The following is a 14,479-nucleotide window of genomic DNA, read 5'->3' as shown; positions in this document are numbered from 1 at the left end:
TATTTATTTCTTCACTTCCAATATATATTTTCTGTTTCCCAGGTTCACTATTTTTTATCTGTCAGTGGACTCAAAAGTGACAATATGATTTTTTTTTCTCCCCACAGCAGGATTCATGATCTCTGCATTTCTTGTTCCAAAACTGGAATCAACATTCTTTTTAAGGCAGAATAAGATCACGCTAAAAATTTCAGGATATGGAGTCTTTCTCCCATGATCAAACAGAGACAGTTTAAAAGCTTTTCACAAATATATAAGGCTAAGTTCCCTTAAAGGGGATACTAGTATTGGAAATTCTCACCATCTATTGGTAGATGTTTCTGCAACTCCAACCATTCCGTTTCTGTGAGCTCTAGCCCCATGTTGCCCAGAACATTTTCCACATCACTGACATTAATTTCCTCTCCTTCAAAAACACAAATGGAATCAGATGAGAATTTTAAGGATTACTTAATTTCGAAACATGAAAACTCTTAACCTTTTTTACATGAACTTCACTGCTTGAATGAAGAGCAAAATTAAGAGTGCGATAGATTTAACTAAATCTACAATCATAGCATTGATGTAATACATCCCTTTCCTTAGCTGAAGTAAAAGAATCCATGTAATACCAATGGAGGTAGGAAAACACAGTGACAAAAAGTGTGGACTATTAACACAAGAAAAGAAGGGTTATATAATTTTCCAGTGAATCAGCAACTTATTAGTATTGATCCAAATAATTCTGTCATCAGATTAGACAACATTTCTGATCATCTTTAATATAATCCCATATATACCAGAACTTTGTTACCATTCATTGATTTAACCAATCCCATGCCCTCTCCCCCAACACAGGAAAGATAACATATTGATGTCAACTCTAAAAACAAAGTGCTCACGACCAAGTCATATAACTGAAATAGATAATTAATAGTCTCTGTGAAATAGATAAAAGCATTTAATCAAATGAGGAATTGGAAAAAGGGAAAAATTTTAAAACTTTATAATTTTCATTAAAATGTATACTTTTGGGCCTCCCTGGTGGTGCAGCAGTTGACCGCTGGGTTGCAAAGCTGCCCGCAGCCTCTGCAGCGCCAGTTGGATCCCTGGCCACCGGGCAAGGGTCCCACATGGTGCACAGACCTCTCCTGCCACCTGCTGCTCCCCTCAGCAGTGTACTTCGTCAGTCTGCCTGCTCTGCTCTCCCCTCTGGCTCTGGTGAACTCTCTCACCCTCCCGTGCTTCTGAGTGTACCCAGTGCATGTATAAATAAAAAAATAAATCTTAAAAAAAATAAAATGTATACTCTTCAATTTATATTTACTGCTCACCTGTAAGAGCTTTCACTTCATCCATCAATTTATCAAGAGCAACCTTCTCATCAGCTATAAGAAAAGGTAAAAGTAAGAATAATAAAATGATCTAGACCCACAAAAACAAAGTATGAAACCCTGCTATTGTGAAAGTCCATTGTGTCCCATAGTGCCCTATGTCAGCCCTGTATCAGAGAGTGGCAAACTGATGTCCATTGGCCAAACCCAGTTCACCACTTGTTTTTATGTTTCCATCAAATAATCCTTAGTTCAAAAATTTCCAAAAATAAATTTACAAGCAAAGCTGTACTGAAAGGCATAGTAATTATTGCAGTGCTCACCATTAACTGGTAGGTTATCTGTGAGACTCTGAACCTCCTTTTCTGTGAGTTTGATTTCCATGTTCTCTAGAACAGTATTGATTTTACTTTTTTTAACTTTTCCTCCTTAGGAGAGAGTCATAAAGAGTGAAAAAAATATTAAAATATGAGACAAACATTAAATATTAGAGATATATTAATGTTGTTTCTAATCCCTTAGTACTTTACTAGGAGTAAAGGAAAATATCCATTTTCAGTACTGTTAGCACTGCCTTTAGACTTAAGTATCAAACTTTTAAAGCTATAGAAAACAATGTCTAATCTTTCTGACAACAGGCAGAACTATTTTTGTTTTCTTTGCTTGCTTTATTGCAATTCTCTGAGTGATACCATTCTTTTCATGTTTTGTTTTATTTATCTAAAATTTGAAGTATACTTTTAGGGTTAAGTTTTGAAAAATAGGAGAGAGGGTGGGACCATCTACAAAGATAAGAAACAGGACATTAGATTGTAAATTTATTTAACATGAAAAAGCTAAATTTAAAAATCAGTTCATAAAAGATTCATAACAGTTTCACTAAACTTCTAACAATATGAATTAAATTTTGAATCACAAACTGCTTGTTACTCACCTTCGAATGACTTTATATCAGCCAACAACCTATTTTTATAGATCTTCTCAGAAGCTACAATGCAAAGCACACAGTATGTTAGACAAAATACTATGTAGATGCTCATAAATAAGGTCCTTGTATTTATTAATTTCAGGGAGAGCTTTTATTTACTTAATAAATATGTTCTTATTTCATCCTTCAGTAAAAAAAAAATTGGAGATTGGACATGAGAACTACTTTAGTGTGAGTTAAATACAGACACAACAGTTAATAGATGATTAAAACTTTTTTTTTTAACACTAAACAGAGAACATTTAACTATTTCTCCCATGGTACCATAAATTAATCCCTCTAGAAAGTAACAAAAGCATTTCTATGGCTCACCGTCAAGTGGCAGTATTTTTAGTAGCTTCTTTTGTTCATTGTCTGTTAGCTCAATACCCATGTTGCTCACAAAATCTGGTACATATTGCACATCAATCTTTGTTCCTTTGGAAAACAGGAAATGTTATTTGAAAATTTTATAAATTTTCATTTGAAAATTTTATAAATTTTATAAACAAGTTTTTTCCCTTATTTGAGGATGTCCAAAAGCATAATAAGGCATATCCATCTTTCTATATAGAATCAAATTTACTTATTTAGAAATGTTGAAAAGAACAATTTCCTAATCTGACAGTGAGTCAAAGTAGAGGATAAGTTTTACCTGAATAACTGTCTGGTAAATTAAGATATTAGAATCAATTTATTTGTATGCTTCTTTCAGAGACTACCATCTAGTTTTAATTTTTTTCAGAATCATATTACTTGTTCCTGATATTGGCAGTAAAAAACATTTATCTTGTTATTTGATATATTCTGATTTGAAAGTCTATAAATAATGTTGAAGTAAATAATATTGTTAGTGCAAAATTTCCAGAAAATTCACAAGTTGTAAGTTTTTGAATTAAATCCTCATATAAAGGCAATCTGTAGGATATTAGAAGCGACTGTTTTATTAGAAAAAGATTAGAAGCTAAAATTTAGTAATCAGGAAAGTAGTATAAATATTATTTAAAACTATACTGCTGCATAAAGTCTGATGGTCATGGTTTTACAGTAATTTACCACTGACCTGTAAAAGCTTTTAATTCATCAAACAACTTCTTCATTGCAATGTTCCTATTTACTATAGAAAATAAAAATAAAAGAAATAGATGAGATTTAGAAATAATATGAAAGGAAAAGATTCTGGCAACATTTGTGTATCAGGAATGATCTTTACTTTTACTCTCTGAAAATGAATCAATGCAAAGAAGTGAAATATGAAAAATAAAACAATTTCAACAATACAACTGGTTGTTAATGCTTCTATTGGAAATCAAACCTACAAAAGTCAAAGGGTAAGATTCAAAAGTAACTTACTTTCTAGGGCCTGCTTACGTAGCTCTAAGACTGTGAAGAACTTCCTATTATACCTGTCAGACCACTACAATAGGATCTATATTTAGGATAAACTATTCGATAATGTTTCAGTTTCCAGTTTAGTGGTGATCTTATGTAATGTGTTTTCACTTATTATTCCCCTGCTACTTTAATAGCTCCAAATAAATTTCTTTCTTTCTGGGTTACATGATCAATTAATCACTTTGAAGACAATTCCTTCATTTTGGTGATTTTGGAGGGGAGAGTTACCATATTGTGTAGACACTAATAGATTTTTATTTTTAATACATAGGTTTTTGAAATTTTCATTTGGATAATTGTAGACTCCTATGAAGTTGTTAGAAGAAATAGAGATGCCTTGCACATTTTGAAAAATTTTCCCTGGTGGGAAGATTTTCAAAAGTATGGTATATCACAAACAGGATATTGGCGCTGATATAATCCACCAATGTTATGTAGATTTCCTTTGTTTTATTTGTATTCATTTGCATCTATGTGTATATTAAAATCTTTACAGTGTGTTCCCTGTGTAGCTCATTTATGCACTGCCACAGTCCACATACTAGCAGTATCAGTACCACGAGGGCACTTTTATAACCACATCCCTGGCGGTGCAGCGGGTTGAGCACCGTGCTGTGAAGCTGTCTGCAGCCTCTGCAGCATGGGTTTGGTTCCTGGCCTGGCCAGGGAGAAACCCACATGGCATGGCAGACCTCTCCTGTCTTGCCTGTTGCTCCCCTCAGCAGTGTTTTCAGTCTGTCTGCCTGTTCAGCTCCCTGCTCTGTCTCTGGTGAATTCTCTCACCCTCCTACACCTCTGACCTATACCCCAGTTCTTGTATAAACAAATAAAATCTTTTTTAAAAAAAACCACATCTACTTCATTCTGCCTCTGCCAATGCTGTATTTCTAAATCCTCGCACACACTAATCTGACCTCCATTTCTAAAATATTATTTCAAAAATATTATGTAAGTAGAATCATATAGTATATAATCTTTGAGCTTGGTGCTTTTGGCTCTGCATAATTATCTGGAAATTTAGTCAAGTTGTTACATGTGTCAGTAGTTTCTTTTTATGAATTACAGTACTTCGTGATGTGTATATACCACAACTTAACCATTTACCTCACAGATTGCAAGTTTTGACTCTTATGTCCATGTGCAGAGTTTTGTGTGATCTTAAATTTTCATTTCTCTGGGATAAATGTCCAAAGGTGTGATTTCTGGGTCCTATAGTAGTTGTATGCTTAGCTCTTGAAGAAACTGAAACTGTTTTGCAACAGTGGTCATGCCATTTTACATTCCTACCAGTAAATAGGACTGATCCAGTTTCTCTTAGCATCCTCATCAGCACTTGGTATTGTCACTGTTTTTTATTTTAGCCATTCCGATTGTTATGTAAGTGATACCTCATTATGGTTTCAAAATGCATTTCCTTGATGCCTAATGATATTAAACATCTTTTCATGTATTTATTTGATATCTGTATATCCTCTTTGGTGAGTCTATCTTCATTTTTTTAAATTTTCTAATTGGACTATTTTATATTGCTGATTAGTGTATGTTCTTTAAATACCGTAGATGCTAGTCCTTTGTTAGATAGGTAGTTGCAAATATCTTCTCTTGGCTGGTGGGCTTTCTTTCATCATTCTCACAATGGCTTTCTCAGAGCAGTTTTTAATTTTGATGAGGAGCAATTTATCAATTTATTTTTTATGCATCATGCTATTTATGTAAAATGTCTTAAAATGAATTCCTACTAGACAATAGAGCATAAGTGACATAATTCAAAAGCTACTAATGGGTATTTGGTGAAAATATCTCTCTCATATGAACATATGTCTAGCCAGAGCTCTTTATCCTCTAGGGAAACAAACATTGCCATTTAAAACATTTTTTAAAAATACTCTATGCATATAGGTGCATATAGAGTTAAGTGGTACTTTTTGAAAGCTCTATAACTTCATGATAAAATTATAAAATCAATTTTGAAGTGTATTAAAATCAATATAAATTGCTTTCCCTTGTATTTTCAGAGACATCATTAAAGAAGAATATATATTATTTGCTCAAACATTTTCTGTCCCTCTCTATCGAGCCTATCCTTGTGCAACAATTGATCTTCTGCTTCAATGGTATCATGTAATTTGCTTTGGCTAATGAAATATTTGTTCTCTTCTGAAGAGAACCCTTAAAAACTGCTACATGGTCCTGCCATCTCTCTTTTCCCTGCCCCAAAGCAATATGGACCAGACGGGAATTGCTCCCTTAGTTTGTGTCCTACAGCAGAGAGAACACAGGGTAAGCAGAACAGCCAATCTGTAGGCAGTATTGGGCTCTGAGTGATGCAAACCAAAAAAAGCCAACTGTCCTAAGTCCCTGAACTCAGAGGGTGTTACTGCATCCTGGATAACTGATACAAAGATTGGAAACACAAGGAATGTTGCTATTTCACAGCAATAAGAACACCTAAAACATGTGGCATTGACTTTGGTACTCAGAGTGGTTGGTGAAGAAACTGTTTGCATTCCTTTCTTAACGTTGTCATTGAGGCTTACTTTTTTTCTCTAACTTAATTTTATTGTATTTTCACATTTTTCTGTGCACTAATTTGTTTTCTTTCCCTCTGGTTTCTTCTAACCTGGTAGTGATCTGAATAAACTCTCATCCCTGCTTATGAGTCAAATCATGAACTGATGAAAATAATATAAAAAGTTAAGTTAGTGGCAAAATTAGTCACTAAATTGCCTCCTGAATTCTTTTTTTTTTTTTTTTCATAATGCCTAGTAAATATTTAGTGGATTGACTGATTAACAGGTGTGGAAATTCCCAGTTTTTCCTCAGAAACTTAAAAATGTCTTCAATGCTCACAATCAGTGGGACAGTCGTGTTTGAGATCCTTAATTTCTTCTTCTGTGAGGTGCCATCCCATGGTTTCCAAAAATGGACCAACTTTACTGACATTAATAGCTCCTCCTTGGGAAAATAAAATGAATATTAGTAAAATATGATCTATCCAAAGCTCTTCACTTTTGTATATTAAACTTATTTTCAGCAGGAATATCAAGACTCTATAGGACAAAGAGGGTCAGTGGAGTTAAAATCAGAACCTCTTTCCTTAGTGGGGTAAAGGTGATGGTTTACAAAGCACAAACATTAAAAGGGCCAAAGTCATAGGGCCAAGTTCACAGCAATGAAAAACACATTCTATACTTATTCATAATTGCGATCATTTTTGTTTAGTTTATAAGATTAGTTGTCTCAATTCTTAACTATATCCCCTGAATATTTGCCCTTTAGCTTTATTGTTCTGACACACTTTATTTTTTTTCTTCAAATAGGGGACATAGTGAAAAAATTCAGTGTGAAGTTATGTTGTTCACAGTAAGGTTTAGCTCAGACGGAAGGAATGACATCAGTAGTTAAGTAGATTAGCAAAATTCACAATTTGATATTTAGGAAATATCAAATGCCTCTGATTCATCTGGTTTTTCATTATGCTGTTCACTTACCATGAAGTGACTTCAAACCATCCAGCAATCTATTCTTGTAGACCTTTCCATTAGCTACAAGAAAAATAAATCAATTATACACAAGTGAGCAAAGTAAAGATTCACCAAGGCAGCAAAAGTTATAATTTAAGGTAAAGAGAATTTATAATTTTCCCTAAAAAATTACCAGTTTACTTTCAAATTAAAAAAAAAAAGGTCCATTAATGTACCCATTCTATTCAACTGTTGCCAAATGAGGATATTTATACCAGCGGTCTACACATACCCATTTTTTAAAAATTCATTTTCAGCTCGTTTGTGCTCTTTGACTTAACCCCCATTTCAACTTTTTGAACTCCCTGTCTATATACTACAAAAGGTATTTCTTAATTTTGATGACAGGTTGTAAACAAAGCAGTACTGGGCTTCCCAACTACTTGATAGGATTACTCTTGAAGGGATTATGCTCAGTGGGGAACCAAGTAAGAGACAAGGAAAAAAATAATTATAATAAATTAAAAAACAAAATTAATAGGCAACTATTAATCAGAAACACTCTGCAGGGGAGGGGGGGAGATGGATCAAAATGGGGGAGGGAATGTGCTCTCACACAAGGGACTGTGGTGAATTGGTGCATGGGTGAATTGGTGATGGGAATTTTGCAGGGACTACACCTGAGAGGAAAAAGCATGCATTGTACAAAAAGGAAGAACAATGTAAAATATAAATAAAATTAAATAAAATTAAAAATTTTTCCCTTAAAATATCTTTATTATGAAAAATTTCAATCATATACAAAAGTAGAATAGTAATAAGAAAGCCCAATATTTACACTAACAGTTAAGAATGTTCTACCATTAGATAGTAGAAACTGAATTCTTTTTAAGGTGAAACTGAATCATTCATTTTCTTTAAAAATATTTATATTAGATACAAAAGTTTACACAGATGTATAAATTGGACTGTGTTATAATGGCTGTACTTTTTTAGCCTAGTATTATTCTCATTGGTCTTTTTTTTTTTCCACGCTTTCTTCCTGTCTTCTCAGTTCAGAGGGGCAACCCCAAACCCTCAGGAAACTCATGCTAACAAACTAGAATTTGTTTTTATATTATTTATCTATTTCTCTATTATCTATTTGTCTATCTGTATCTACATGTGTATATATAATTACATTAGCAGGAAGTATTTAGTTTTTGAGAGTTGTTTTCTCTGCTAATATTTTATAAAGTTTATGCAAGTTCTCACAAACAAAATAAGAATTTTTTTTCCCTTTAAGATCACATTAGTATTTTAAATGCTTACCATCAACTGGCAGATTTTTTACCAGTGTTGCATGTTCCTTATCTGTGAGAGTTACTCCCATTTCCCCCAGAACATTTCTCACATGATTGACATCAACTTTTTCTCCTTCAACATAATCAAAATGGTCAAAGATTAGTATAAAGAAAGATCTGATACCTTAAAAAACATGTTGATGCCTATTTTGCTTCAGCTACGACAGTTGTCTGAGCACATACACAAATAAGCTAGCTGTTCCCCACTGTCATTAACTGTGGTAGAAATAGAATTTCTTCTTTACTCTTAGCAAAACAATAGACATCCTGAAACAGTTTAGATGATGTAAATTAGGATAGTGTAGGCATAACATGCATTTATTTTGTCAGGACACTATTTATCTTCTGATCACTTAATGATAAGAGAATTTTTATCTTTGTGAAAGTTTGCTATATCATTTGCCGTGCTAATTTAAATTTTGTTTTTCAAAATGAAGAATAATGACTGTTATTGGCAAATATCCCAGAAACAAAGAAATTGCTACCAGAACTTTGCACTGAAAAATTAGTGCAAAAATGCAAATATCCTGAAGTACAAGTCCAGGCAATTACATGCAGATATTTATCAATATAGAATTGAGGGAATAAAAAAGGCAATGGAGGAATGATGAAACTTTAAAAATGTAAGTCAGTATAAAGAATTAAGATTATAGATTCACAGTAACTCCTAACTACCTGTAACAGTTTCCATGGCTTCGATCAAGTTTTTGAGACTAATCTTCCCATTAGCTGTAAAAATCATAATCAGGATAATACAGTGTTATAAAAAGGTAAAGGAGGTAAATTAAGAAATAGATTCCAACTACCATTTAATCTCAACCAAACAAAAATTTATATATGTGATGGATTACAAAGAGTTCCTTCTGAAGTAGAGAGAATGGTGGTCCAAGAAAACTTTCTCTATGTCTTACACTTGGGGAATGGTAGAATGGTTTCTGGTCACCCTCCCATCTGGTGGAAACACAAATTTCTTCTCAGGATTGAGAAGAACAAACAAGGCAAAAGTACCAAGCGCCTTTCCTGGAACAGGGAAACAGTGCCCCATTTCTACAATGTTTGTTCTTCAGATCCAAGAAGGAACCAGGATCCCTGTATCACTGAATGAACAGCCACTCAAACCAGCCAAATGTACTCTCACCCTGGAATGTTACGGGAGAAAGGATTAACGTCTGTTATGTTTAAACATAACATGTTTTGAGATTTATTTTTAAATAAAAATTTACTTTACCCAGTAGAATAATATATGCTCTATTCTTAAATTATAATTGGCATAATTCCTACCTTTGTAATTTTTTAAATATCAAATATCACTAGTTAATACATATTCTCCTAAACAAGCCCACGAGCATAAGCTTCTTTCTAAGATGCAATGTTGTCTACAGTGCTCACCACTTAATGGCAGATTTTCTGTCAGACCTGCATGCTCCTTTTCTGTGAGCTCAATCCCCAGGTTCTCCAGGACATTGTCTAGATTATTGACTTTAACCTCTCCCACTGTGGAAATAAACAGGAAAGGGTCATGAAGAAAAATATTTATGATTTCAAAAGATATTTATATGTACGTGTACTTTTTAATCTTATATGCACTGGAGTATGATAAAAATAAATGTACAACTTATTTGTATCAAGAACAGGCACATAAGGTTAGCTTAGCAAATCAGCTAAAATGATGTGAAGAACAATATAGATAAAAAAAAACGTTCTGAGGTAGAAACTGTAACTGGGATTGTGATTGTTGTTTAAAATTATTATTTGCAGAATTCAATAATAACCACCTGTTAATAAAGAGACCAAAAGAATGCCAATGGTAGGATGGTGCCTGTAGGTAATCTGGGGATACTACTGTGTAGGTCATTAGCTGAGAGTAATAGTTCAACTTTCAGATAATCAATGTTCTGCTATTGCAGCATCAAAAAATGTATTAAACATTACAAAGACTAAAAGCACATTCAGTTGCTCTAAGAGAGAAGAGTATCATGGACAGCAAATTGACCATAAAATTCCACAAAGACTGGTGCTAACGGTCTTTATTTCAAGGGTCTGGAGTTTCAGGAGGTTGACTGGCATCTGCTAGAGACCTCTCATCAAATATTAAGCAGCCAAACCTGCCCCCTTTCTTTCCCTTTCCTACCTCCTTTTGGTCTCTTGTTCTAAAGTCTAATAGAACTGAAAAGTTTTAAAGTCTCAGTTATAATCCCACGATTTTTTGCTCTATTTTTTGTTGTTTTTAACTGACCTTTGGAAAGGAGTATGTTATAGAAAATAACTTCATTCGTGCAATAAAAACTTATTAAAGATCACTTCATAATCTTTTCTATAGTGACTTATTGCTGGGAAAATTCCTGAAAAACTGCCTGATACTTTCTACATTATTTGATGTACATAATTAGATTTCAAATGATACTTTGGGATGTTATATAGAAATATTCAAGACAGAATGGACTCCATTACAATAATATCCATTGGGTTATGTTATCAAAGTACTGGTAATGAATATAATGGAGGAAGAATCCAAATAAAGGAATGTAGAAAACTTAGTGGGCATGGGTGGATATGTGCATATTTAGCTAATCATGCTTCTTAAATACCTTTCATAGACTTCAAATGATCCAGCAATTTCCTCTGATACATCTTTCCATCAGCTATAAAAAAAGGGCACAATTTATATCACCAAGAAGAGATGTGGACAACCAGTTAATGGGCAGTGGCAATTCCAGTAAGAGAGGATTTTTGTCTTTCTCTAGGAAATATACTCTATCTACCCAAAGGATAAAAATTATTTCAGGAAAATGAAAGTTTGTCTTGGTGACAAAAATGTATGTACAGTGTCTTGCTGAGAGACTAGACTATGCAAACCAATCATACTCCTTTGGGTCTCCTTTCCTTTTGCCTTCCTTTCCTTCATTGATCTCTCACTCCCCTGTTTCCTGCCTTAGCCTTCATATTGTTCAGGTCTCTCAATCGCTGTAATGTGTGACATTACAAGTTGTCTCAACTTTGAGGGTAAAATTTATGGTTGAAGGGCTTGGTGATTTTCTGATTATATCTGTATGCCAGCGAATTTCCTTCTTCCTAATCATTCTCAGCATTTTAAAAAAAGGAATAAAGAGACAACATTCTCAGGCCTCCCTGATGGCACAAAGGGTTAAGCACCACACTATGAAGAAATCCGCAGCCTCTGCAGCACAAGTTCAATCTCCTGCCGGCCAGGGAGAAATCTACACGGTGAAGCAGACCTCTCCTTGTCTTGCCCGCTGCTCCCCTCAGCAGTGTATTTCAGTCAGTCTGCCTGTGTTATGTTCCCCACTCTGTCTCTGATAAATCTTCTCACTCCTCTGCATCTCTGGCCTGTACCCCAGCTCTTATATGCATAAATAAATAAATCTTTAAAAAAAAAGAGAGAGAGACAACATTCTCAAGTTGCTTCCTGTGACCCTCACAACCTAGGTCCCTGGGAAGGTTACACTGCCATTGACATGCTCACCATCCATGGGCACTGCTTGTAGCAGCTCCTCAAATTCTCTCTCAGTGAGCTTGATCCCCATGTTTTCCAAGACGTTTTGCAGATCATTGGCATCAATCTTTTTCCCTTTTGAAAGAGAGGAACATCAGTGCTTGACAATCTGGGGAACCATCTAATGATTTTGTTTGAAATAATTCTGCTGTATCATCTTCAACTGGAAGTAGTGGACAGGTATAATTGGACACATACAACTATGAAGAAGTACAGTGGATCACAGTGTACCACAGCCCCTTAATGTCATATAAGGAATACTCCCTTAGGGATGAATCTGTGTAGGTCACGCAGTAGATCAACAGGTTTGCTTCTTCAAGACTAATAAGTAAATTAGAATAATAGAAATAATGAAATTTTATAATTCTAGCAGCAGAACGTAGAATTGTGGGGGGATTCGACATTATGTAATTTTTCTCTTCACATGAGGGTATTTGAATATTGGTGAAGTTCCATTGTTGCTTCATCAGATTTTGGTAACTTCTTACCAAAATATAGATTTTAAATTGTAGGTTATTAATTAAAATTATGCATATGAATATAGCCAAGCACTCCGAAAAAAATTCTTGATTAAGTTGTAATACAGAGACAAAATATAAGTTTGGATAAGTTGAGAAAATATTTTTAAAATAATATGATTTCTTAATTTCCTACTCACCAGTAAAAGGTTTTACTGCATCCATTAATGTTTGCATTTTAATCTTCCCATTATCTGTAAATTAAATTTAATACTGACTTTCAATAATAAAATGGAATTTTAAAATAAAGCAGTATATATTAAACAAAATTAAACATCTGTTCTACAATTTTATCCTTATTCATCCTCACTGTGAGCCAAAAGTTTTAGAATATGCAAACTAGAGCTTCAATTCATTGTACTATATGAAATCAAAAGACTGACAGTTAAGAGTAAGATAAAATTAAGTCACATTTTCCATAAGGTCAGCTTCACAATGCCTGTGTATTAGAAAACTCTCTATTTACATCGAGCACAAGGAACAGAATGCATAATTTGTATGTACTATGCATTAAATTTTTATTTTCACATTAGAATAGATCGCCCTTAATAATAAGCTGATATTCAGTAGTTCTGGTTTTCCTTGATACAGTTTCTTACTCCATTGTTCTACAAGTTAACAATCAGTACAGTAGAGTACAGTAGAGATTCTGTATATATTTTAAACCAATTTTTAAAAATACATTGACTTAAAAGACTATTACAGAGATATGATTAACTCAAAATTTGGGACTATGTGACATCAGACTAATTTTCCTTTATTAGACAAAAAACATCTAAGATGTTTCATTTGAAAAAAAAAAGTTACTTTGCAGTTGCCTAATATTTAAACAGAGTCTTCATGTTTTGAGAAATTCTGATACTTGAGAAACCATGTAATTATTGAAAAATAATTTACCAATTTTTAAATGCTCACCATCAACAGACAGGTTCTTTATCAAATCTTTACTTTCCATTTCTGTGAGTTTCATTCCCATGTTTTGCAAAATGGTGTCCAGTTTTGTGACATCAACAGTTCCTCCTTAGAAAAAGGATTGGAAAGTAAGTAGAATGAATTACCTCAGAGTGTGACAAAAGTTTTTGAATTACTATGGGTTTTAGATGTTGGTTTCACCTTTAAGAATAAGATCTTATAAGGTATATTCAACTGTAGAGGGTAGGGGCAGATATGAGTTTATCTCCTATCTCATTGCCAAACAACTCACAATAAACCTTTCTGTTCTCCAAAACCCTGGTGTGATAATTATCTGTTTATATACTTTGGGTAGCAAATTCATTGCTCTGTAATACATATATTACCAAATGATTATTTCCATAGTAACATTAGCTACCACTTTCACAATGTCATGTAGTTGCTACTGTTTTGTGCTAAGAGCTACTCATTCAGAAATTTTCATAGTATTTTATAGCATTATTAATTATAATAACCACACTGCCCATTAGATCCCCAGAATTTACCCTTCTTACAACTGGATGTTTGTACACTTGACCAACATCCTCCCACTTCCCCCACACAACAGTCCTGGTAACCACCACTTTATGAGTTTAGCTTTTTGATATTAAATTATTTCCATATTAAATGATATTCTACAAAATTTGTCTTTGTCTGATTGACTTAGCATAAGTCATTCTTGTTTATTATCTATTATTGTCCATCTTGTTCATTTATTCAAAGAACCAGCTCTTATTTTCATTGATCTTTTTTTTTTTTTTAGAGGCATGCTTTATTTATTTATTTGTTTGTTTGTTTGTTTGTTTGTTTTGTTTATACATGCACTGGGTACAGTCAGAAGCGCGGGAGGGCGAGAGAATTCACCAGAGCAAGAGCGGGGAGCAGAGCAGGCAGAAGGACCGAAGTACACCGCTGAGGGGAGCAGCGGGCGGCAGGAGAGGTCTGAGCGCCATGTGGGACCCTCCTCCGGTGGCTGGGGAGCAGCTGGGAATCGAACCGGCGCTGCAGAGGCTG

General features: G+C 34.0%; 1 protein-coding gene across 9 annotated transcripts in view; it reads right to left on the bottom strand.

Annotated features, from left to right (window-relative positions):
* Window positions 1–14,479, bottom strand: part of EFCAB3 (EF-hand calcium binding domain 3) — a 180,050-nt gene that overhangs the window by 143,446 nt on the left and 22,125 nt on the right. For all 9 annotated transcript variants that reach the window (XM_054689725.1, XM_054689732.1, XM_054689731.1 and 6 more), the window contains exons 10-24: window positions 13,430–13,534; window positions 12,655–12,708; window positions 11,967–12,071; window positions 11,071–11,124; window positions 9,872–9,976; window positions 9,158–9,211; window positions 8,451–8,555; window positions 7,167–7,220; window positions 6,526–6,630; window positions 3,344–3,397; window positions 2,614–2,718; window positions 2,248–2,301; window positions 1,637–1,741; window positions 1,314–1,367; window positions 302–406 (exon numbers count right to left, since the gene is read on the bottom strand). In XM_054689725.1, coding sequence (XP_054545700.1) covers window positions 302–406; window positions 1,314–1,367; window positions 1,637–1,741; window positions 2,248–2,301; window positions 2,614–2,718; window positions 3,344–3,397; window positions 6,526–6,630; window positions 7,167–7,220; window positions 8,451–8,555; window positions 9,158–9,211; window positions 9,872–9,976; window positions 11,071–11,124; window positions 11,967–12,071; window positions 12,655–12,708; window positions 13,430–13,534 — 1,218 coding nt within the window. The remainder of the gene's footprint in view (window positions 1–301; window positions 407–1,313; window positions 1,368–1,636; window positions 1,742–2,247; window positions 2,302–2,613; window positions 2,719–3,343; window positions 3,398–6,525; window positions 6,631–7,166; window positions 7,221–8,450; window positions 8,556–9,157; window positions 9,212–9,871; window positions 9,977–11,070; window positions 11,125–11,966; window positions 12,072–12,654; window positions 12,709–13,429; window positions 13,535–14,479) is intronic.

Source organism: Talpa occidentalis, unplaced genomic scaffold (assembly GCF_014898055.3).
Source record: "Talpa occidentalis isolate TD23 unplaced genomic scaffold, MPIMG_talOcc4v2.1 talOcc4.7, whole genome shotgun sequence".
In the NCBI taxonomy this organism is placed as follows: Eukaryota; Metazoa; Chordata; class Mammalia; order Eulipotyphla; family Talpidae; genus Talpa; species Talpa occidentalis.
Note: the sequence above shows the minus strand (reverse complement) of the source record. Positions and strands in the feature narration are given on the sequence as shown.